General features: G+C 46.5%; 1 protein-coding gene across 2 annotated transcripts in view; it reads left to right on the forward strand.

Annotated features, from left to right (window-relative positions):
- The window catches only part of COL5A1 (collagen type V alpha 1 chain), a 168,265-nt gene that overhangs the window by 54,265 nt on the left and 88,826 nt on the right, over positions 1-25,174 (forward strand). For both annotated transcript variants that reach the window (XM_062591272.1, XM_062591273.1), the window contains exons 5-7: positions 19,572-19,703; positions 21,118-21,264; positions 21,393-21,641. In XM_062591272.1, coding sequence (XP_062447256.1) covers positions 19,572-19,703; positions 21,118-21,264; positions 21,393-21,641 — 528 coding nt within the window. The remainder of the gene's footprint in view (positions 1-19,571; positions 19,704-21,117; positions 21,265-21,392; positions 21,642-25,174) is intronic.

Genomic DNA, 25,174 nt, shown 5'->3' on the forward strand with positions numbered 1-25,174 from the left:
TTGGGAGCAGAAGAGGCACTGTAAAGGGACCTAGTGTATGGTAGAAAAATACTGAAGAGGGGAGCAAATGTGGGCATGTTTGGGAAATTTTGAAAAGATTTTCCTTGGTTTGAACAAGGAGGGAAAAAGCCAAATACTACTGCTATTGAGAAGTTTCCAGCTGGACTTCATTGGCAGCATCACTGTGCAGGATGTAAAAGCAATTATTGAGAGTGGTAAGAGCAATAGTGTGTCAGTGGACTCGGGCAGTGTATGTTTCCCTTTTCCTGCTAATTTGGGAAGCTTGATCCATGTGGAAGGTCACAAATTATTTGCAAAAAAGTGCATTTCTGGAGTAGAAGTCTGGATGGGAACATGTCCTCTTTCTTACTTTACAGTAAAGCTGGAGAAGGGTTGTTGCAAAAGTGGTGAGTATCGAACTCTGACAAGCTGCTCAGACAGGGAGGTGGGTTTCTGTCCTTATTAAGCTGTTACTGCTCTGGTATTTCCCTAAGACTCCAGGATTTCTTATTGTCCTGCCTTTGCAGGACGCTGAAGTCTGCATCTTTAAGCCATCTTTTCGTGCACGTATGCTCTCATTGCACTAAGGACAGAGTAAACCTCGGGATGTGGCCCAGTATAGAGAAACCTGTCCTATCTAGAAGCTTCTACTAGTTGACTTTGTGTTCAACTCATTCCCTTGTCGTTTAGCTATGAACAAATGAAGCACATGGTGAGGCTTTTATTTTTTTGAGGCAGTCTGGGCTGCTTGCCAAAGCCCAGAGGAAAATCCTAGCCCTCTCCAGACATCCCTAGTGTGCAGGTGTACTACTTTGACAGCATTGAGCAGGATCGAATGTATATGTTCACAATAAATACATCACCCTGGGGACACAAGCTGGAAGAGGGTATTCCTAATGAGTTGTGCAGAATATTGGATGGAGTTTGTGTATTTGTGTCTATTTTCTGTTCCCTCCAAGAACACAGAAAAAAGTCTGTAACCGTGGACTCATTGTTCTGCACACGTAGCCGCATACTGGCCATGGTTCAGGAGGTCAAGTCTGTTTGAACAAACAGTGCTCTGGCCACTGAAGCGAAATGTGTGTGCAGAGGAGAGAATTTGTGGTGAATATTACATTTGTTCGCTGTTCTCTTCTCTGGAATGTCTACAAACATGGCAAGGTTTTCCTGGGGCTTTGCCTAACACAAATTTATCTGCAAATTGTTTATCCTCTTACGGCTTTGCTACTCAGAATATTGGACTGAGCTATGATGCTTAGCTACTGCTAGCCATGCCGGTCACACTGCTTATTTCCTGTTTCTTAATGAGTTTTGTTCATATAATCACATTTCTAGGGTGAGCTTCATATCTGCTTTTTAGGCCATAGAGTGTGCAAACCCAGGTCTTTTGGGATGAAAAGCTTGGGTAGTGCCCAATTAGTTTTGTTATGGGAGCTAAGCAGGATTTTGTGCTTAAATGCAAGACTTGAGTTGAATTTGAGATGAGAGCCCTGCACGGAGGTTCTCTTGCAGGAGTAAAAACAGCTTTCCTGGACACTAGTGCTGTTGAAACATAATCACGGAAGTAGTTTGGAGTACGAACATGAGGTGTGCAAACATTGGCAAAAGACAGGCAATCTAGTTTCTGAGAAGAAGGGAGTATGAATGAGGGATGTGTGTCCATGTGCATGATAGCTCAACTAACCATTTGCAGCTCTTTCCTGAACAGTACTGGCCAGATTTGCAGAAATGGTGGCGAATAACAGAAGGAACCTACACAAAAGGTCCTTCTCTGGTGGTCCTAGCAGATGCATCCTGCTCAGTGCTCCATGGTTTGGTGACTGTTGCCTGCCAAATACAGGAAAATTCTTTTGCAACCAAAATTTGGTGTTAAGTTAAATTCCAAGTGTGTCAGCAGATATCCCCATGGCTAAGCATGTAATCCCACTTTGTATCCTGAGACAACTTTGGCAGCCAGGCCTATTTTCCCCCATTCTCTTTAATCCATAAAACCTGGGTTTTGTATTTACCTCCTGGGGCAAAAAAACATTCCAAGTAGTGATTAAAAGCCTCTGTATATACAAAACCCTTGATCCTGAGCCCCTTCAGTCTGCAGGGCTGAGGTTAAAAACTCGGGGTGGATCTTGGGGTTGTGGCACCAAGTGGACAGAAAGCCATTCGGCAGGGCTCAAACCTGCGGCTCAGCTTCCAGGTTAATCCAGCTATGAGACAAAACTGGGGACAAAGCCAAGAGTGTGCAGCTTAGGGACCTTTATGCAAATATACACCTCAAGTATCTTAGGTATAATTTCCCTCCTCCTTTCTAAGATGCTGTTACTGGATGCCAGGGCAGACTGCAGGTGGATGCTTGCCCTGTGATGGAGGCCTTTCATGCTTCAGGCCTGCACAGCATGTACAGAAAACTTCTGCTTGGGGGCTGGGTTGCTGAGCTGGGGGGAGACCTGCTCTGCTTGAAAAAGCCCCAGCCTTTTGGGGATGGGAACAGGAAGCTGTGGAGCCTAATGTGCTGCTAGAAGCCAAGAGCCACCCTTTGGAGATGGAAGTGAGCCCAGGCTGGGGGAGGCTGAGACTTTCCAAAATGAGCCACTGGCTTTAGAGCTGTCTGAGAGCTTGCCTGGAGCTTGGGAAGCGTTTGGAGAGGCAGGAGGACTGGAAATCCACAAAAAAAGCAACACTGGACTGCACCTGGTTTTTCCTACCATTGTAGTTAGAGTGTAAATTGTCTAACAGTTGCAAAACATGGTCTGCTACATTAAAGGTGCACTTTGACTATCGTGGATATTTGCTGGAGACTTTGGGTAGGTTGAAGATTTTCCTTCCACATCTAGAGGCAGTCAGCAAAGCACAGACTCCTGTTTCCTTTATTTGCCTGGACAAGAACATATTAAAAAGTCTGGTGGCTCCTCTAGGGTCTCTTGAGCTTTGTTCAATGCCTTTCCTAGGTCTTCTCTTTCCATTTGCTTCTCCCCTTTCCATCATAGCCAGGTGTGGGAATGAATCCCACAGCCTTCTGGTCACTGGGATCAACACCTTCCAAGCAGATGCTGTTACCCTGTTTGCACAGGGCTGAGACACTAAGTAACAGCCTCCAGTCTGGCTCAGTGCAGCACCAACAGCAAATTTTCAAATGTGTAGCTTAGGCCAACAGCTTCACTTTACTACATATTTTCCACTGTGTGAGAGTCCCGCTTACAGTACACTCGCATAGCCAGCTTTGCGTGGGCGGTGCAGCTAGCAGAATCTGATCTCCTTCCTAATTTTCCATAGACTAAAGGGAAATAAATCAATGTGAGAGCAGAGCCAGGAAATGGCAATGTTCAGTGCAAAGAAGGAAGACACAAAGGAGCAACGCCATGATGTACTGCACCGCAGCTTGTAATGAGGGAGAATCTGTTTTTAAACTATCCCTTATGGTTCACACATGTCATTGAAAAGTAACTTCTATAGGAAAAAGGCAGCCCTTTGGTTATTAGTGGATTATTTGATTTGGATGAAGAAGGGAAACTTGGAGCAGAGCAATCAGCACTTGGTAACGCAGTGACATAAGGAGATTAAGTTGAATGGAGGAAATGCAGCAGTAAATGGAATGGTAAAGAAAATAAGAAACTTGAGTATGCGGTCAGGCCTGCATGACCACAAGAAGAAAGCTGAAGGCTGGACAGCCTTTGGCAGCCTTAGTCTCTGTAATTTGGGCTTACACTGAGTTTTTAGAGACTGCTCTCTCCTCAAGGCTGCATCTCTCCAGTGAAAACCCTGCAATTTCTTCATTTCATAATAAGAGCATAGCCTGGATAAAATTGTACTGTCCAGAACTGATTCCCTCAGCAGATTGCTGCAGATGGGGAATGCCAGCTGTAACACAGAGCAGCTCATGTTGAGGGTCTTGGTCCCTGCTCCAATGGGCCTGACCTCCTGCAAGTGAAACCTGGGGAGCAGCTGAAATGAGGGTACGGAGAAGCAGGTCAGAAGCAGGGTTGCCAGGGGCTGCTCGATGCTCTGGGCAGAGCAGTGGGGGGTGTGAGGAAAGCAAAGGACTTGATTTTTCTTCATGGGGTTCTTAGTGGAGGTGACAGTGGAAAGGGGGGAGCGTTGCGTCTGGGCTAGAGCTGCTGGGGCTTGTGATAGTAACGGTGCTGGGAATGAAGGACACTTGCAAAGGATGCAGTCAAGCACCGTTTCTGTTGAAATGCTGCCTTTGGAAAAAAATCTCTTCATAGCCTTTTGTTTTTAGGGTCAGTATGTGCTTTTACTTGTGCACCTGTGTGTCTTGAACCCTCATCTGTGGTGCTCAGGGTACTGAGACACTGGATAAGAGCAGAGAGAGAATTTTAAGAATTCCCCTTAGCATTGGTTATCTTCCACAGATCCGGAAGTGCAAACTGCTCCCTGCTTGTGTGACAGCAAGAAGCTGGAGTGGGAAACTGTTACCCAGCATCTAATCGGACACCCGTACCAGGGATCGGATTAAAGGGAGGTGCAGAGGGTCCTAGGGAGTTCACCTGCAGAAATGAAGGAGGGGAACTGACGCAGATAAAACAATAAACAGGGAAAAGTTAGTGATGGAAGAGCAGGAAAGGAAGTAAAACCCAGCCTGGAATAAAACAAATCTGTTAGTAGTCTTGAAGAGAATCATTGCCTAAAATAATTATTCACAGGAGCGTGTTGCCAGTGGCTGAGATGCGTTTGCTGCCCTTCAGATGCTCGTAGCAGCTCTCTGGATAAACGCACAGCAGAGTGTGCAAAGGTTCAATCACACATGTGCCTGGACATCATGCAGGGCGAAGTTATGTGCCTCATGTTGAGCCATTGATCGGATTCAGTGGCTCTGATGATCTTTTTGTCTCAGAAGCTGGCTTTGTGGGCATATGGAATCAACGTCTCTTAGGTTTGAGAATGGGTGAAGAAACACGCTTTTTTTTTTTTTTTTTTGAGTGCATGCAAGAGACTTCCTATCTTGCCAAAAGTACTCTTAAAATCCAGTTCCTTTGAGGCTTTGCTGTATGATTTGCCAAGGCAGTGGAGTATTATCTGGACTATACTGGACGCAAAAATGAGGGCGTTATTTCAAAACTGCTCATTGTTTCATCTTCTCTTCTCTCCCTCTCGGCTTTATTAACTGCTAGTTAAAGGCTGGCAGATCATGATAGACAATGACATCCATTCATTTTGTCCCATTCATTTCTCAGAGGCCGGGGCTGGGCTTTTATTTTTTTTTTTTTCTTTCCTTTTTCTTTTTAATTTCCATGCTGGACAGTAGAAGGTCAGCCTGAAACTGTCCTCCCTTTATGTAAATGCCTCCCACAATGTGCAGGCTATCAGTTAACATAGTTTTTAAGCGGGCCTGAATACGAGTTTTGTAGGGATGCAGTTTGCGCTGGTGTTGTCCAGGCAACGCTGCCTCGCAGCCGGTCCGGTGGGACCCTGCGCTCGGGGCACGAACAAAGCGGTTAGCGCCGAGCCGGGAGAGCTCAGCAGGGCCGGGTGGCGGCGCGGCACGGCCGCCCGGTTCCTCGCCGCTGCGCATCCTTCGCTGTTTTTCCCCCGCAGCTGAGGAGCTGGGGCTGGATGTGCAGAGATGGGCAAAGCTCTTGTTTCTTGCTGGGACTGCTGATGCGAGGCTAAGCTTCATCCGGTGCTGGTAACGCCTCTGCTTCTCCTGATGGTCGGCGTCGCTGGAAGGCTGGTCGATGGGATCCGGCGCTTGCCGTTGCTGTAACGGCATGCATCCATGGTGCCCAGCTCCAGCTTAAGCTCCCCGAAATAAAAGCTACTGGTCTGTCCCTGCTGGAGTTTTGCAGTGTGTTACTACACGTGCGTTTGCTCAGATTCAGTTCCGTTATAAAACAAAATGCCGAAAGCTAATTCTGCACGTTTGCCTTGGCCCCGCTGGCATCGGGGGAAGGTTTGTTTTCCCTTTGCGTGGAGGTTTCTTTTCTTGCTGGTCTGGAGGGGTCTGCGGTTTTGAGAGCCCTTTGCCAGGTGGCTCCTGATTTGCTCTGCTTAAGGGCACCTGTGGAAATGTGCTTTTTGAGCAAATATTAAGAGAGATTTTTGAAAGAATCTGATTTATTGCTTGCAAGCGTTCGCAGGAGTAATCTGACTCGGTGCCCCAATTAGGGAGCGAGCGCACCGCGGGAACAGCTTGGAGCCTAATCAGCGCCTGTTTGAAAACAATCAGAGGGAGCTGTTGCACAGTTTTGTGCACAATCATTCACACTCATTATTTCGTAAACTGTTCTGAATAGTTAATAGCTTTTAAAGAAAAAAGCTTTATTTGAAATCTATGCAGATGATTGTTAGAAAGATATTTTATATTGTTTGATTAATCTGTTGTGATAAATTTACTCTTAGCAGACGTTATTAATGTTATAAATTAAGGGTGGATAGGTCGATTTAAAAGAAAGTCAAAAAACTATAAACTCAACAATACAGTTTCTGAGCAGAGTTTAAAAGGGGCCTTTAGAGGATACCATATGCATTAGCTAAATATTTGTAATCTGAAAAAAAGAAGTAACTCTGGCCCTAGTAAAAGTTTATATTAAGGCTAAGGGTTCAGACAGTGACAACAGAGCACATGGTGATTGTGGGACCTTTATTTTTAGAGATCAGCGCTGTAATTTGTCTGTGTGGAATATGATATAAGTGCTGATTTTAGGTTACCAAATGAAGAGTTTGAAGGCAGAAATCACAGAGCAGCAAGTTGCTGTGTGGCTATATAGGAAAAACAATTTCAAGGGTTTGATCTTAGTGTGCTTGCTGGAAAGCCAGTAATAATTAGAAGTCTGCTGTGCAGATGGATAAACTGCTCTTTGAGCAATGGCCCATTCAAGGTCACCTGGATGTAATGTCAGTTGTGACCATGGCCAGCATGTGGTGATGATTTTTTGGCTATGCTGTTGTGTGGGGTTCCTCTGAGAGCTGCCAGAAGAGATCTCTGGTTGCTAGCTAGCTGGGGCGTAGAGACACTTGATTTTCTCCTCCGTTCTTGTCTGGAAAATTGAGGAGGAGAGGGTATTTGCTATGTATAGACAGACGTGTAGTAAGAACCACTTATTTTGTGGTGCTTCAGCTCCAGATCTCAGAGATGCCTTGAGGTTAAAAAGTGTTTCCATGAATGCTGGAATTAGTCAAGTCTAGATTCCTTCTAATTTGTCTCATGATTGCTTAAAGCCTGTCCTACGGTTGGAACGTTAATGAGATGTCTTCTTGCTGCGGACGCTTGTCGGTATGATAAAATGTGAACTCACCCTGCAAAGCCTCCCTTCAGACAGTGAACTTGTATGGTGCTTTTCTTTTACCTGGCTGCCTGTTTCCATGACATTTATAGGGATTTAATTATCTTGAGCCTTTTTCCTCTGTCAAATTTGATTGAAATCAGCTATCAGATTCAGAAGTAATTGAGAGAGACACACACACCTGTAGCTGCACAAAGAGATCACACATGGCTGGCTTTCCGGGGAAACCAGCCAAAAAATGTATTGCTGTCCTAATGGTTCATTAGAGGAGAATACTCTTCATATGTTAGAGTTTAAATCTTCATATTAAATAACTCTCAATGTGGTTTCTGCTGTACATAAACGTGATTAATATTGCTAGAAATAACTGGCATAAGTGGCCAGGAGGCTGGGTTGTTTCTTCAGTGAATGCGCTTCCCTTTAGCATGCACGTCATGCCAAGTATTTTCTCTAGATAGGAACGTTTTAAGGAGAGCTACTTAGCTTCCCTGTGGTTCTTCATGCTGGCAAAAATGCAAGAACTGGTTATGCCTAAGTGATGGGAGGCAACACTACTTAAAATCTCGCACAAGAAGCTTACGAGTAGCAGGTCTGCTAAGGTCCTACACTAGGTCTGACCTTAACCTCCTGCACATTCCCTGTGACTTGGCATGTGTGCTGTGTCCTTCTGCCAAGCTGGCCTTGTATGCAGAGTCTGAACCTACTTCTCCTTTGTTCCATCTCTTCTCAGAATCAAGTTTCCTACTTTTCAGTCAAGCCAGGCTCTTTATCATGTTCATGGGAGTTTTAGAGCAGCTAAAGAAAACTCAAAAAGTCACCCTGAAAGAGGTCTCTGCAGCCAGGTGGGGTTTTTTTAGGTGGTGGTGGTGGTTGTTGTTATTTTGGGGCTTTTTTTTAACCCCGTCCCCTGAAAGAGAGAATGCTTTTGCCCAGGTAGCAACTCAGGAATTTTCCAGCAAGGGTATTCTTTCAGCCAAACCTGGCTTGTAGCATGGACTATGTAGATTAGATTGCAGTTTTCCATCCCATTCCTGGAAGAAACTCTTGGGGCTTCAGTGACTTGGTTTCAGGAAGCCAAGGGACTCAGACTAATCTCTTTGGAGAGAACATCTTACTTGCTGTAAGAGATGTGCAGATGATTTCTCAAGACAAGCATGTCAGCTGATGGTAGTCCCCAGGTGGCCAGGAGAGCCTACAGCAGGCAGGTACAGATCTTGAGCAGCAGCTCCTCAGGTTCTGGCTGCTTCTCACAGGACATGGGTGCTGTTGTGCACCTTTCAACCTGAAGATCTGCTTGAAGTTGTGATACTGAGATGTTTGGTTTCTTGCACTGCTGGGGCTGAAATGAAGCACCTGTGGGGACCAGAAGCAGATTTTGCAGCTTGGCTTTGTGTCTACTTCAGGTGATAAACACTAATAGTATTTACAAGATTTAGCTGGGGTGACTGTTGTGGGAAATGCTTTACATTGGCTTGGATCTGGCTTGGGTCAGCACCTTGGGGAAGGGGTTTGAGGCTGGTGGAGAGTGGTGGTATCCCCATAAACATGCCTGGTGAGACAGGAAGGTTGCTTGCTGGGTAGCCTCAGCTGTGTGCCTGTCCTCAGTGCCTCTGGCTAGCCTGAGAGCACAGCCCTCTGCGGCTTGGCCAGGCTGGGGTTGTCTTCCCACCCTGGCCACCCACCTGCAGCACGCGTGCTGGTGCCGGAGCAGGGGCTGTCCCCTTGGATGCAGGAGCACCTGGTGTCCCAGTGAGAAATGTGTACTGTGCTCCAGAGGAAATACCCAGGTGCTCTGCAAACAGCCAGCAATAGTTGTGTTTGATGTCAGAGCTTTTGCAGGAAGAGGCCTGTGATAAGGGTTAAGCCCTTGCTTTGGAAAAGCTGTTAGGAACACATTGGGCTTTAGCAGGGTGCTTGCCCTGTGCCTGAATTGGAAGCTAATTCATTAGGAAGTTAGAGCCTTCTAAAAGTTCTTAAATCTAAATGTTTTCCTGAGGAATGGGAATTATTTGTTTGCATATGGATAGGTTTATGCAGGTGGCTGCCCTATGCAACAGCGCAATTTGGTGAATTTTCTTTGGAGCCTGTGGGTGGGATGTCCTTAGTAAAGAGCAATGTTAACCGCACTGCGGGAGGTGATCAGTGGTCAGGTTGTTCTTGTGAAGGCACCCCCAAGAAGGCCTTTTAATTTATTGAAAACCCCTATTGGTTGAAGAGCTTGTCCAAGGTAACTCTGCTTAATATCTGCTTCTATAGGATACTGTGTTTAAATCTACGCACTGAGGCATGCAGCGTATATGAGCTTAAGCATGCAAAATGTATGCAGTTACTGTGGCTGCAGAGCAAAGCAGTTAGAGGTGTGTGGAGGGAGTGCAAAGGGAAACTTGACTTTATGTATGGGAAAAAGTCACTTGTGAACTGAATGAGGTAGAAATGCTGTGGAAAAGTTTTATGCTGTTGGGTAATTAAAGATCATATGCTAACATGCATGTACAAAGTGATAAAGATGCTTAAGTGACCAAGTCTGGTGTTTCTGAAAGTTTGTAGTCTCTGCTGCTTTAGCATTTTTTTTTTCCTCAAATTGTGTGTGTGTGTATGCACAGGCAGGTTGTTTTTGGAAAAAAAAATGCAAAATCAACTTCAGTCATGTGGCCTCACCTTGTCCTCTATATTAGTTTATCAGCAAGGATATGACATGCATGTATGGGCACCTGGATGCATCTATACAAATGTGTACATATATGAGAGCATCTATTATGAGTAACCTAACATGCAGCTGCTCCTTTAGGGAGAAAATATTTACTTCAATGTGATGAAATTTGAACTAGAAGCCATGCAGTTTAATAAAAATGTGTGGTTTGGATTCCATGTTCTTCCCATATGTTTCTAATCTGCTGAGGGGTTTCAGATATCTGCCCAGAACATAGTTTACAAAAAAGTTCAAAAATGCTCATTTTGCAAATATAAAGACTGACTTTACAATAGGAAAATGAAATGTGAGTGTAATATCCCCTTTTTATTGGGGTGGAGTTCTGTCAGGGCTTTCTTTTTCTATGGTTGGTTCTTTCTTTGCCTTTAAAAAGACTGAACTCTGTGCTATTATTTTCTCCTCTTTGAAATAGCTGTAGAAACCTCTCATATTAGTTTTGCATGTGTTACCACAGCACTTGGCCAGGCGGTAGAGGAGGGAATATAAAGCAGGCTTTTGTCAAACCTAGCTGTGCAGCCTTCTCCCCTTCTTCCAGGCCGGGGCTGCAGAGCTCGAGGAAGCCGTTCGATAGCGGCAACGCTTTCCGCGTCCCTAACCGATAGTTTCACAAGCAAAAATTCCAGCAAATAAGTTATGGTTTGTTTCAAAGACACAAATATATAAAAAGAGCCAAAAGAAGTGAGCATCTGAGCGCTGCGGCTGTTGATTCAAGAGTATCGGTGGTCTTGAGGGTTTTAGCAGTTCTTCATATTTGCTTTATTATTTTTAGTCGTCTTGGCTGCCTTTTCCTTTCCTGCAGTCCCTGCTCCTTGGCTGCTGTTTGCTCTGGCCGTACCTTCCCGCGGGACGTTTGCGCTCGCTCGGAGGGGAGGAATGCAGACGGATCGATAGCGGAGCGCCGGCCCGGTGAAAGGCCGGAGGTTTGAGAGGGTCAGGGCTAGCAGGGCAGAAGAGAGTTTGCGGTTGAAGAGATCTTTAGGGAGAAGAAGCTTGCAAATGCTCCGTTGCAAAGGGCTGGAGCGTGCGAGGGCGATGCCCCGGGCGCTGCGAGCGGGGCAGGAAAGCAGAGGCGAAGACGAGCAGCAAGCGAGGAGCCGTTTCTCACCCTGGGCGGGTCGGGCTCCCGCGCGCGAGCAGCCCTAGGAGCGGGGAGACGCGTTGGCCAGCCTTGCGCGGCGGCGGGCGCGAGTCGGGGCGAAGCGGGCCGTGTCCCCCGGTAAGCGCGTGGGATGGCCGCCGGCTCCTGGCCCGGCGCCGTCCCGGGGGAGGAAGGCACGGGCCGGCGCCTCTGCCGCTGGCACGCCGCGGGCCGAGGCTTAAACCGCAGGTGTCTGCAGTCCGGTGTCTGGTGTGTTGACCGCGTCTCCTCTCAGCTCTTTTCTTCCCCCCTTTCTTTTCCCCTTTTCCTACCTCTTTTCCCCTCTCTTCACCTTTTCTCTTTTTCCTCCTCTTTTTTTCCTTCTCCTTTTGCCCCTTTTTCTTTTCCCTGCAGCCTGTATCTCCTGTTGTTATTTGCTGGAGAAAAGCAAAATTGGTGAGCAGCTCTGGCCAAACGCGCTGCTCTGCTAATAACGTTGCAATAGCTACTTGATAGACTCGATGCTTGCTGTCCTTCTGCCGATGCTACCCCTTTTCCACGCTGCCCTAGTTCTTATTTTTTTTTTTTTCCCCCTCTCTGCTCTGTTCCCTCTTAAATTCCTTGAAGGACGGGTTGTTCACCTGCTTTATCTGGGTCCTTCCACCCATTTGGTAGGTTTTTGAGTAGAAGCTGTTCTCCCAGGTCCAGACACCAGCTTTGAGCAGGGAGAGACGGGTCGCCCGCCGCAGGCAGACGCGGCGGGAGGCCCCGCTGCCTCCACCACTGCAGCGCTGCCGAGGTTCGAGGTTCAATGGGGTTAAATACAATCGCATCAAAACATAAAACAGCCCCGGAGCTCTCCAGGTTCTTTAAACTGGTGATTAGACATCTCTCCTGAAAGGATGAAAGTTTCGATTAGGCGGTGTGCCTGGGGATGAGGCGGCTTTGGCAGCGGCGGGGAGCGGAGCCGCTCGCGTCCGAAAGGGGAACCGTCGCGAGGAAGCTGGAGACCGAGTCTCGTCTTTTCAGAGCTCTGAATCGTCCTGCGGGCCCAGAAGAAGTCTTCTTCTCGGGACGTGGCCCAAGAAGACAAAACCGTTGCGCTAAAGGCTGCAGCTTTCGCGCTGACCAGGGATGAAGCGGTGCCGGGGGCTCGGAGCCCGGCGCGGGCTCTCGCCTCCCCTTCCCTGTCCCTTCTCCGTGGCGTCTGGGCAGCAAATGAGCACCGTGAGGCGGGTAGCAGAGGGCACGGGCGGCTTTAAGGCTGCAGGTAGAGACATCGCGTGGGACTGGGAAGAGAAAAGAGGCTCTGTGCGCGGCCAGGACGCGATTAGGATTCTATGGAAAGTTGCATGAATTATGCCTGTGTAATTAGGAATGATTAATAGATTTGACAAACTCAGCCATTTGGAAAGGGGAGAAAATCCTTCATCCATTACAAATAGGAAATTCTCTGGCATGGCGGATGGGTCTGTCCGCCCGCCTGTAAAGCACTGTTGTGTAAATAATCCATACTGCTGATTAAAACTTTGTGTATATTGTCTTTGGGAATTAGCCCCGCGCTGTCGTTTCAACGAGGATGGGCTTTGGCATGAGCTCTGGCTTGGCGTTCGCGCCGTCGGCCGAGGAGGGTGCCCGGGGCCGTGCCTGCGGCTCTAGCTGGGGAACGTCCTTCGCTACCTGCTGCAGCTGTGAGATCCGAGGCTGGAGCAGGGGGCAGAAGTAGCTGCCCAGAAATTAGTGTCTCCCCCTCTGTTAATAGCTTGAGGTCTTGACGGGTGTTCGGGTGTTGGCAGAGCCCGGGAGGAGCTTTCCAAAATTAGAAGAGCCATCTGGCTTTTGTTCTCGTCGAAGAGAATTGCTCGTCTTTTATTCCAGTAAGGAGTCGGTTGCTAAACTGCTTGTACTTTGTATTGCAGCGTTATTGCGTTGGACCTGTTGCAGTTGGAGCTGTAACATGCTCGGACTCTGCAAACGTATAAGAAACGGAGCCCCTGGCTTCAGGAAGCCCCTTTTCTCAGAAATACAGCCGTGCAGAGGGCTGACCTAATGCGTGCAGCTGTTGCGGATGGGGGAGGCGCAGCATGGTGTTGCCTGACCTGCCGTTCTGCGGTCTGTCGCAGCAAGGGTAGGCGTCGAGGCCAGCTTGGAGCATCGTTTGGGAGGTCCTGAGGGAAGAAAGCTCAGGGGAGGTTGGGGTGAGGATGGCGGGGGTCCGGCATGGAGACGTGGCCTGGGTGAGAGGGCTGCAGCGCTTTTTAGGGCATCTTCCCGCAGCATGGTGAGCGTTGCCTTTCTCCACTGGAGACAGCCAGGACCAAGGAGAAATTAATATGGCCTTAGTGTGAAACTGTGCTGTTTCTTGGGGTTACAAAATACAAAGGTTAAAAATAGCTAAAGAGGTTAAGTACCTTTTGACCCATGGGCTTATTTTCTTCTTACTCCTTTGGTCATTGGAAGGGTGGATGCAATCCTGTCTAACATGTTCTAGGTGACCCTGCTTGAGCAGGGAGGTTGGACTAGATGATCTCCAGTGGTCCCTTTCAACCTTAGTGATTCTGTGGTGTACAGGCTGCCTGAATAATTGTTATGGTTTTTGTGTAACCCATCACCACTTCTGATGTTAGCTTTGAGATAGGGGTGCAGAGTTAGGCGAGATGTGTCAGGAGGGTGGGGTTGCTGAGGGTGACTCCTCTCGCAAGTGCAGATGCAATAAGAATGAGAAGCTGTTGTCAGCTCATGCAGAAGGTCATAGTTGAGGCCATATTTGGTTTTAGGGAGACTTCTATCTCTTTGCACAGTGAAACGGGCTTTTTTTTGAAAAGGGAATCAGAAGAAGTTCCTATCTGAGTGCTAAAAGCCAGGAGGGAGCCCTTCTTGTGGTAACTTGAGCCCAAGCGGGGAAATAGCAGAGATCTCAGGGTAAAGCAGCTCCATCCGTTTTTGCAGCCCCCCTTGGCTTGGGATGAAAATGCAAACATCCGGGTTGTATTTGTCCAAACCACCAAGTATTTGTAGCTGACTCATGACTGCTTGTGTGTCAAGACCTTTTTTTGGAGCCAGCCCTCCAACTATTGGCTTCCAATTTTGTACTGAATATTATTTGGAAGCTCAAAGGATGTCATTTAGGTCCTAGTCCATCAGCCTGATGTTGAGCAGCTGTTGGTGAGCTGGCCTCCTGCACTGGCAGCAAGAATGGCTAGGGAAGCAGGTACGCAGAGCTCTCGAGGCTGTTGGAGGTGGCAAGGTCCACGGGTGAGGCTTTGTCTGGCCCCTATTGCTCGAGTTTGGTTTCTCTTCTGGAACAGCTGGTTTTAAATGAAGGACTCTTGGATGATGCTAATATAATTAAGGATGCGCTGACCGAGGAGGTATCATACCTTTGACTAAATGAGGTGCTTGCTGCGCTGGCAAAGCTGTGGACACAGTAGGCTTTGGGTTGCCCCTTGCTTCTCTGCTCTCTTCCCCGACTTCCCCAATATCACCTTAATTCCCCTGTGCAGACAAGGAGTCGTTCAGAGCCTGGATCAGGACAGTGCTATTTCCTTAGCAGAGAGTCTCCATCCACAGGCAAGTGCTAATGACATGTTTTATCAAGTGGAACATCTGAGGGCTGGCAGGCCCTCTCTGAGACAGGGATTACGTTTTTTGGAGACTTTGGTGGCTGGGATTTCAAAACTTTCACTTCATCATAGACTTGCATTGAACTGCTGCTGCTCTTTTAGTCACCTGACTTGGTTTGCATTTAGGGAACCAGAGAATTTTTATGTCGTGAAAGAAAACACTGCAGCATCCTAATTGCTTCTGATAATATTTGTGATTTTTGTTAGTTGTACATGTACTGGGCCTGTGGTTATTCGGTTTAAATGTGGGAATTTCTTTTTTAAAAAAGCACATCCAGCAATATTTATTTTTATTGATATTGAGAGTCTGTAAGACTCCTGTTGTAAGGCACTGAAACAACAGTCCAGTTAATTATTAGTGCATTGCGCTGAGGGCCCCGAAGAATTCCAGTATTTATGGAGCTGCTGCCGATGCCAGATGAAGTCACTCCGATTATCCTCGCCAGCTGTTTGTTTTGTTGAACCACAGCAGTTTCTCCAAGTTACTGAAGTTGATGTCATTGGAAGTGATGTGACATTTTTGCACACATATAGAATAAGTGTTAAAAAATGCTCCAGAAAAGCTTTTCCAGTCTTGTCTGGGAGCTGACTGTGGGGAGTTGAATTAAACTGGCTTGATGGAACTTTATCCATAAAGCAAATGAGTCATCCGGCATAAATGGCTTTACCATAAATGTCAAACAAATTCTTAGTGGTCGTGACAGTTAGCACTTACATCTGTTTGGTGGAGCAAATAAAAGCCTCACAATTCACCATCGTTTTCGTAAATGTGCCGTTCTGCCTCTTCCCTTTCACTGAAATTTCTATAAATAAAGGTCAAAATGTGATTTATTTCACTTTTTAAAACTAGATCTTCTAGTGGATGAAATATAAGTTATTTTCAGACAAAAATGACCTTTCTTCCACTTCAAATTTTTGTCAAAGTAGGAGACTGCAATTGTCTTTTGCGTGTTGTGAACTATTCCAGTTACTGAAGCATTATGTGTGAAATATTCCGGTTTGGGCTATAGCTTTGTCCCAGGAGAGGGGAAAAAAAAGGCACCCCAGGGAGGCTGCGGTTCCAGCTGGCGCTCACAGGCAGACTCTCTGGGAGGCCGCACGTCCGAACCGAAGCCCGAGCCGCCGTTTCTGCGCTGCTCCCGCCAGGCAGCGCGGTGAGCTGGCCCTTTCCGCTGCCCTAACGGCCACCACGCCGATTGCTGCAATCGCTTTTCGTGGTTCTCGGGATAATGCTCCAGGAGAACATTTATAAAGTTGCTTTTAAAGTTCCTTTATAAAGGAACTCCGTGGCATTTAGGGCCAACTTTGTACTAGCAGGAGGCTGTCAAAAAATAGAGGTGTCTCGGGCTTTACACCAGTGACACGAGTTGGGCACCAATGGGGAGCAGATCTTGCTTAGGTGCCTTGATGCTGCTGCCTGCCGCCCTTTGCAGCTTTGCGTGGGACTCGCTCGCGCATCCTGGGAGCCTGTTTAATGGGTATGGGCTCTTGGCAGTGTCCCACCAGCTGGCCTGCTAGCTGTGCTCCAGGCGTGCACCGCAGCAGGCCTGGGGCACTTCCTTGAGCTTTCTGTGTGCCCAGGCACAACCTGCTCCTTGATGTGCCAAAAGACAGACTTGCCACGCAGTCTGCATGGATGGGTGGTGGTGGCATATGCCTTGTTGCTATTTCTCTTTCAAAGCAATACCAGTCCACTTACCGACTTCCTCCCTGGCTCGAGAACTTTGTTTGAAAATAGGTCTTAACCTAAATTACTTGGCTGGTAAAGTCTTTAAACCACTCTGTTAGTACAATTTTATGTTATATGCCTTACAAAGGCTTTGTGGAAAATCTGTAGCTGGGGTGCTTGTAAGGGGGAGTTAACTTAATGGTATCTTCGTTATCAGTGCTCTTGTTGAATAAAGCAGTCGCTGAAATAGAAAGGAGAGAGGTTTGGGTATCCTGCGTAACCCGAACGGTGAAACAAATGGGCACTTCAGCGTGGAGAGCGCAAAGGGAGCGGAGCTGGCTGCTGCTTTTGTCAGTCCGCACTACGGCTGGGGGGCAGCTATCTCTTGGCAATATTTATTAGTGGCAACACACTTGAGAGGACACAAAAGGCTTGCAAACCTCCCAGCACAGCTTGCTTTATTTAAAGTCAGCTTTTTAAATCAAAGAAATGGGGGATCTTGACACGCAAAGCTCTGCTATCTTTTGTGAAGTTCAGATAGTGGGGCTTTTTATTAGAGGCTAAATTAGCCCATTTTATTGTTTTGCACTGAAGGATGAGGTCAGTAGACTAGGAATCTTGCTAACAAGGTTTTATTCCTGTCTTCCTTTCGTAAGTGTTAACACAGAGCATCCACCAATGCCTGGCAGTTGCTGTTAATGAAACAAGGATGAATGGTCTAGCAACCCCTTGAGTCTGTCCTACTTCCCCTGCCGTTAAGCTGCTCAACCTATCTCAGTGCACGTGAGCTCAGATGATTCCTAGGCACTCATTCCTCCAAAATCTGGTGTGTTGGTTTTCCTTCTGGTTTTATGTGCTTGCACATTGCCAATGGAGCAACAAGAAAAGGATGAGCTTGGCTGGGCGGGATGATTGATAGGGTTTGAAAAGGAAATTGGAAAAGAGCAGGCGTGTTGAGTGACATTTGTGGAGCACAGAGAGCTCCAAAGGAGCTGTTTGATGCAGCTCGCACTTTCCTCTGGCACCCTTAGTGTACTAACTTTACCTCGTTACATACTGATTTTCTTAGACTGAACCCAGGGCTCACAGGAGACTTCTGTTGTTCTTCCTCTCACCAATCAGTCTGGTGGTGATGGCAGGGCCGACATTATCGCTTGATGTATGGAGCAGTGCTCAGGTTTTCAGCCATGGTCCTAGGCTGCGGCTCCTGGACTTGCAGGCAGTTTTCCTTCCAGCTGCCAGGATGTCCCCTTGCAGGAGGACTCGGCTCCTGTTCTGCTGCACAAAAGCTGTTGAGGATTGAACCAGGATTTCTTCCCATACGTAGCTCAGGGGCTGCAGTCAGTTGAGACTAAAAGCAAATTCAGCTTTAAAAAATTCTTTTCTGATTAACCTTTTGCACTATGTTTAGCCATCATGCCTTTCTTTGCTTTATCTGTTCGTCAAGGAAACAGAATTTTAGTTCTGGTCACTTATAGGATACAGACTATCAGCTCTCCTTGAGGTGTAAATCCATGCTTATCAGGAAGAAAAAGCTTTCAGCCTTCCTTCCTTGCCTCTTGGAGACAATATCAGGTCTACTTTTGTGGCTGTTTTATTTCAACTTATCCCAAGACTGCAGGATACTCCACAAAGCTTTATGGAAGCTGAGTTACAACCACCAAGCTGAGAGCAGGATGTCAATGACATAATTCAGCTGGCAGTGAAGGGACAGAACCGGTTGAGACCCTGTATTGGGAAGTAGGATCTAAACAGATATTCACATCATTAACTTAAGCAAATAATCTTAGCCAGGTAAGCAACCTGGGCAGGCACCCTTTTCTGGAGAGGACTCCAACAGAGCAGCCTGTCTTGGGTGCCCTCAGTTGTCCTTGGAGGACCTTGTCCCTCCAGCACACACGGGAATGATGTTATGTGGAGTGAGCAACCCCTCAGCTTCCCCCAAATCTCTGTCTGCCACTGCGCGAGTCGCTGTGGGCACACCGCAACTCAGTTTCCTCTGCACGTTTCACTGTCAGTCGTACTGTGGCAAAAGTTTGGGGAGAAAAATGCTTGGTATTTTTTGACCGTTTTTCTGACATTGCATCCTCATTTTCAGTGGTAGGACTGCAAAGAACACGTGACAATAATGACAAAACTGATCTCCCTAAAATAAGCAAGAAGAAAGGAAGAGGAGGATGAATGCCCTTTTCTGATCTAAAACAGTAATTGAAAACCTGTTTGCAGACAATTTTGTTAATTTTGAAAAGATTAGTCACAGGAAATTATGACTAATAAGCTTAAACCAATGCTCAATTTTAAGATAACTTGCATAGCTTTTGAGAGCAGAGAACAGATGCAGAGAAATGGATGCAATAACATGGAGCAGGGCAGGATGGGTCTGAGTCCAGTGGTTCCTGGCAAGCCTTTCTTCTCTATGGATTTCTGCCAGCAAAGTAAACTGCTTTTTTTTGGTGAAGTGGGTGGTGGTGGGTGGCGGTGGTGTGTGTTCATTCGGCATCATGTGCCGATCCCTTGGAGGGCTGAATTCCTCCCTGGGCCTGGCTGCTCCCACAGATGGAGTGGGCGCAGCCTGCATGCACAAAAGCAGGTCTGGCCTGTTGTTTCAAAAATATACTTTGGTTTTCCATGGGGCTTTTAGACATTTTGGCCAGACTCCATTCTGAGCTTCTGGTTCCTATTACATGCCCGAGTCATCCTCCCAGTTTTGCTGTAATGCTCCTTTTCTTTCCCTGATGCCTTAGCAATATTTTTCTATTATTAAATGAGACTTTTTCCCCCAATTAAAGTATCAGCTGTAATAATCCAAGTAGTAAAGTCTCTCTTTTTTTTTTTTAATGTAACTATCTACTGGATAAACTGTTTTTTGGCATAAAGGTTGAGCAGTGCTAGGGTTTTTCAGAAAGCTACATAGCAATTTTGAGCTGACCTTTGGGCTTCAGCTATACTGTGCTTAGTTTGCTATGTATCAAGTGATCCGTGGGCAGTCACGGTGCTTAATAAACTTGCTGTGCATCTGGTTTTCAATAGTCCGCTTCCAGTTCTTCCCTCTTTTCCCGCTTATCAGGCGTATCTCTAACTTGTTTCTACCTTTGGCGCTCTGCCGCGGGTGGAAGACTGAGGTGAGGCAAGATTTGTAAAAGAAAAGGAGATTTCTTTAACGAGACTAGCCGCCACGGGCGGGGAGGGCGAGGCGGGGGGTTCCCGCGGCCGCCTTCGGCGTCCCCCTTACGCCGGCGCTTTCCTCTCCTTGCAGGGCGACATCCAGCAGCTCCTGATCGTGGCGGACCCCAGAGCAGCCCACGATTACTGCGAGCACTACAGCCCCGACTGCGACACCGCCATCCCGGACTCGCCCCAGTCCCAGGACCCCAACCAGGACGAATACGTAAGCAGGAGGGACGCGGAGGGGTGGGGACGAAGGCCGCTCTCGGCGCCGGCGAGCTTCTCTCCGGCTTTCCCACCGCTCGTCCGCGAGTCGTCTGCCCGTCCCGGTGTCCGTTTTCCCCTTGCGCTTGCAGCATCGTTCGGGTAACGAGATCGATGGGAAACGTTGCATCCTCCCCTCGCCCCCTTTTCTGCTCTGCTGACCCCAATATTTTTTTCCCTTCCTCCGCGAGACGGAGGCAACGCAGCGCTCGTTTTTAGGGCTCGTGGGTTCGGATCTCAGCTCTGCTGCCGCCTGTGTTTTTGCCGTCGGGGTTTTTCTGTGCTCCTCGTTCCCAGCAGCTGAAACGAATAGTTTCTTGGAGCTCAAAACCTCATGGAAGAGACTGAGCTGCAGCTGCAATACCGACTTTCCCTGGCTGATGAAACTGCCTACAAAGCTAGCACCTGCTTCTAAATTTTGATTTTTACTATTACACATCTAAAAGATTAAGAAATTCTTTTTTTTATTATTACTATTTGGAAAAAATAGGATTCCCTCCTGCCATACCTATTTGCCTAGGCAGTTGCTATTTAAATTTTATTCAGACAGAAACGTTCCAGGGTGATATGTTCTCCTGTGTAAATTGTTGTGCTGTACTGCTGCACCGTATTAGATTTTAGCCAAAGATCCTTTTCCTTACATTTCCTCTATTCCTTACAGATATAGAGTACCTTTTTATTTTTGGTGCTAATTAGAAATGTCTGAATGGGGCTGATTTCCAGAAGACTCCTTGCATCCATCATCTAAAACTTGCACTTTTTTTTTTTTTAAGGGGTCTCAAGCTCACTCACGGGAACTAAACTGTCTGGCATCCTCAGGCGCTTCTGAAAATCTTGGCTGCTCTCCCTGTCTGATTTGCAGGCGCGCTTGCTTTCGGCTGGGCTCGTATCTGCGGCCCTCCGCCGAACGCCCGCGACGCCGTTATTGCGGTCGCACGAGCGAAGGCAGCAGCGCCGCTTCTCGGGGCGGCTGCGCGATCCGAGTTTTTTGATCCTCTCTCTGAACGACTGAGGTGTGACCCAGAAGGTCTCAACAATTTGTGGTTAAAAAGAATCACAATTTTTCTTTTTTATTGTGTTACCGGGGCGACTAAATTCCTTCGGGGGCGGGTTCGTTCCCTCTCCGTTGAGGGAGAACTTTGAGTCGTTATTGGTGATCTCAAATCACAGTAGTTTTCAAAGCAGCCAAAAGCCCTCGCCAGGCTGCGGGCGAAGGTATCGCAGAAGCTGATGAAGAAAAGGAAGGGAAATATATTGGTGTACGGCTCTGCACTGCAGCGTAGCCCAGCTGACACGAAGTCTGGAAAGAGGGGGGTGAGGAACGCCCTGGGGTGCTGCCTGTTCATCTCCCGCTTCTTGTGGTCTCTTTGCAGTACACTGACGGGGAGGGAGAGACCGATACTTATTACTATGAATATCCCTACTACGAAGATGTGGATGAAGCTGTAAAGCCAGAAGCACCCACCACCAAACCTGCTACTGCTGAAGCGGCTGCTGGAGAGGGACCTGAAACCAAGCAGGTACCAGTGTGGAGTCCTTGCAGAAATGTGGATAATACATTGCACTTTATAGAGCAATAAATGGGGGGGATGGTGCAGATATCCATTTATTTTCTCTGATTCTGACATTTCAATCCTTCCTGCGATAGGACTACCCTGACCCCACGCAATCACCTGATGGAGGGGACCCTGGCAAGCAGACGAAGGAGGATCATACCGTGGATGACCCCCTCGTGGATGAGTACAACTATGAAACCATCAACGAAGAGTACTTTACACCTCTGCCTTATGAGGATATCAACTACAACGAAGAACTAGATCCCCAGGGTGGACTTACGGAAAATGCTGTTGAAGCTGAGCTCCCCACTAGTACAGTCATCACCTACAACGAGACCGATGTAATTTTTAATGAATGCTTTTTCATTCAACTTGATTTTTTTTTGTCAGTTCTGGTATTTCAGAGCCCTCAGAGAAGGCAGATGTGATAGTCCATATGGTAAAGCTTTAAGAGATTTGGGCAGTTGTTGGAATAGGGAGTTTCTTGTAAAATATTATCTCTCCAGATATATCAGGGTGTGGAATACAGATATGTAGAATTTGGTTCAGGATTATCCTACTGGAAAAACCTATTCTTATTGATATCAGCATTTCCTATGAGGAGTGCTGCTTCAACAGAAATAAAAAATGGGGGTTAGCGTAAAAATCTTAAGTGAAAGAATTTTATTTCAGATCTATTGATACAAATCCTTACAATGTTGATTTGATAGAGAACATCAGTATTCTTTGCTGCTCTCACTGCATAGCATTTGGATTTTTTTTGGATTGTAGCTTCTTTTTAAATTTTTCACCATTCAGAAAAAAACTCTCTATTTCAAAGTATTAAAATTTCTTGTAGACGGATACTTCCTTTTGTGCACAGATCTGCTAAAAGATGATATCATTCCGGTTCCCCCAGTTGATGTTCTGTGGAGCAATTACGTTTTTAGTCACCCACACTTAATATGTTTCAACGAAGTCACATTGTGAATATTCTACCATTTAAACTAGCCCAGGTTTTGCTTTTTAATATCGGTACTCAAATACATGAACATTGGTAGCATCCTCAGATCAGACTGAAGTAAGTTTCCATGCACCTGCATGTTTGTGTATCTCAGCATGCAAGGAAATAACTTTATACTGGACAAGGTGTCTTTTTCATTGCCCAGGATCATCGGCAAGTTGAGTCAATAGTGGGATAATATTTCCTGAGAGGTTTGTTCAGGCTTAACAGTTTTGTGGTTCCTACTTGAATAATAATGATGATAATTTAGTTATGGGACTGTCAAAAATCAAACCTTTCTGAGAGACAATGAAGGACAGCAGAAGAGACAGTAAAAGCTGGCCAGAGCAACTGGAGTTGAGCCTGAAAGCTTGAGTTAAGTGGAAGGTGGACACATGGAAAGTGTCCAACCAAAGAACTGAACAGCTGGAGCAAGGAAGGGAGCCAGCCCCAGCTGAGGGTTGATGGCAAGGCAAAGATGAGTCCAGTCAAGTGGGGATAAAAACTGCAGTGGAGGAGGAGGTTGGACTGTCCAAAATGATGCACAGAGAAGAAAAAGCAAACACTCCAGTGTGTTGAGGAAGCAAGCACCAACCTAAGAGAACTAATGGATGAGAAACTTTTCTGCTTCCTGAAAAAGAGCCAGAAATCTTTGGCCAGGCTAAAACTTCGTAATAGGGAGGAATTAAAGATTGGATATGGTGACTTAAAAAAAAAAATTGAAAGGGGAATAAGAGGCTCAAAGGCCACTTTAGCTGTTAGGACAAGGAAATTGAAGAAGAATAAAGTTTAGGTAAGGCAATATGCTGCAAAGCCTTCCTATGTGAAAACTCAGCCTGCTTTCAGCAAATCATCTCAAAGGTGAGAGAGCGAGCGAGCAAATTGTCTGCCTTGAGTAAATTAGATGGAGCTGGCAGTGAAACGAGGAAGGTCGTAGGACTGTTCTTGGGATGGCGAGTTGTTCCAGTTGATCAAGTAGGAGCAGATAAGCAGGAAAATGGACGTAGCTGGTCCTGCCAGCAGGACCTTCCCATGCAACGAGGCGAAAGCTAATGCAGCAGGGTGTAGCAAAGACTCCCAGATAGTGACAGCCTGTGGCAGGACTGCCCAAGAGCATACGGATTTCAAGATTTACACCTGGAAGCAGAAGCTAACGGCACTGCCTGCAGACTTGACTTTTTAGGGGAACTGAATCCTTTAATCCTGCAGCAGACCAAACAGCTTATGAGCGTTTTGGCAGTGAGGATCCGGAGTCTTGTGCCCATAATTGCCTGCCTAATACCTGTTATTAGAAGTAGGATTTTGGTAAGAGATATAGACTGCTGAAGTGGTTCAGCTAGTTAAAAAGGAATCATCATTTCAAAAGTTCTTCGTCTAGTTTAGGCAAGGGAACGATGCTCGTTGCCCTGAGCGAGTACGGCGTCGTTTGGAATAGTCCCTTGGCCTGCAGCCAAGGAAAGGCAGCCTGAGCCCTTAAACAGCAGAGCCGTGCTGGGCAGCCTTAGCGTGAAGGTGCAAATCTGCAGTATGGGAGAGGTGAAGCCAAGATCTGCCGTATCCCCTTACCTGCCAGGCGGGGTCATGCCCGGAGGTTGTTGAAGGAGGCAGGTTATGGGATCGAATGGGATAATCCTGGTCTGGTGCACGCGGTGATTCCTAGTGTCCAACCTGTGGAGAGAGCAGGACCTGCCTGCTCCGGCTGAAGGTGACTTGGCGGTGTTCTTGGGAAGGCTGTAGCTCCTGCAGTGGGGATTATAAGGGAATTGAGTGTGACAAAAATGAAACTTCTTGGAGCCTGTGTGTTAGGTTCTGGAGGTAGGTGTAGTCAATGAGCTCTCCCCGGAGTGGGATTTCGCTGTGGCCGGTAACTGCGTGATAAATGCCAGCGAAGCAATTCTGGCATTGCACAGATTCGTCACGCAGCAATGCTCGCATGAACACTAGCGACTGGGGAAAAATATATTTTATTCATTGCCTGCTATTCGTCAAGTAGTTTGCTTTTCTCGTCCAGATGTATGTACCATACCTGCCTCAGTTTCTCAAAAGGGAAGACTAAAAGGTGATTTAAATGAGATTGTTAACAACAAAGGAGAACTGCGGTGTTTTGCATGGTCATTTTTTGACCTCTTGTTTTTCTTCTGGGCTATTTTCTAATCCGGGTTTCCTAGCAGCATTTTTGAGAGATTGTTCTTTGGGGTTTCTCACCACCACCACCAAGTGCCACAAATCTCAGCATGCAGAACCTCTCCTCTGTCTAGTTATACTGTGTCTTTACATGCAAGCTGATTTAGAGATAATAAGCAAAATATTCAAACAAGCATTTTGAAGTGAATGTTAAAAGCTATTTGAAAGTTTGCTATGTTATCTCCAAAAGCTTTATAAAAAGATATACAGATTTTAAGGCTTCAGAATGCAAACATAAGTAACAGATTTTTGAAAAGGATAAGAGAAGTATGATAGTACAAAATCCATTTACATGGAATAAAGGAAAAATAAAGCTAACTTTTCTAAGTAATTTTTAGTTGAGTGTTGCCACCAAGTTCTTGTTCGGAAAAAAAAATATCTATAAATATAAGCTGCAAACTTCTGCTACCTCACAAAATTGATCTAGAAGCAGGTCTAGTCTATTCAAGGACATGCTATCTATGACTGTTTTTCCAAAGGCTTAGAGTCCACTTACGAAAGGTGTCAGAAACTGATAAAAGAACCTGTAATCAACTTTTGTCCTCATCTAGAATAGTAGCTAGAGTTTTTTATGTGAATTCCTGGCAAGGAAACTTTCTTTTAGGGCTTCCTACTGTTTGCTATAAATGGACAATTCACTATATGCTATAAATCAGTCAAAATCATTTTCCAAGTGGCTTTGAGAAGTTGGCAATAGTATAGCAAATA

This window comes from Rhea pennata, chromosome 18, assembly GCF_028389875.1.
Source record: "Rhea pennata isolate bPtePen1 chromosome 18, bPtePen1.pri, whole genome shotgun sequence".
NCBI lineage: Eukaryota > Metazoa > Chordata > Aves > Rheiformes > Rheidae > Rhea > Rhea pennata.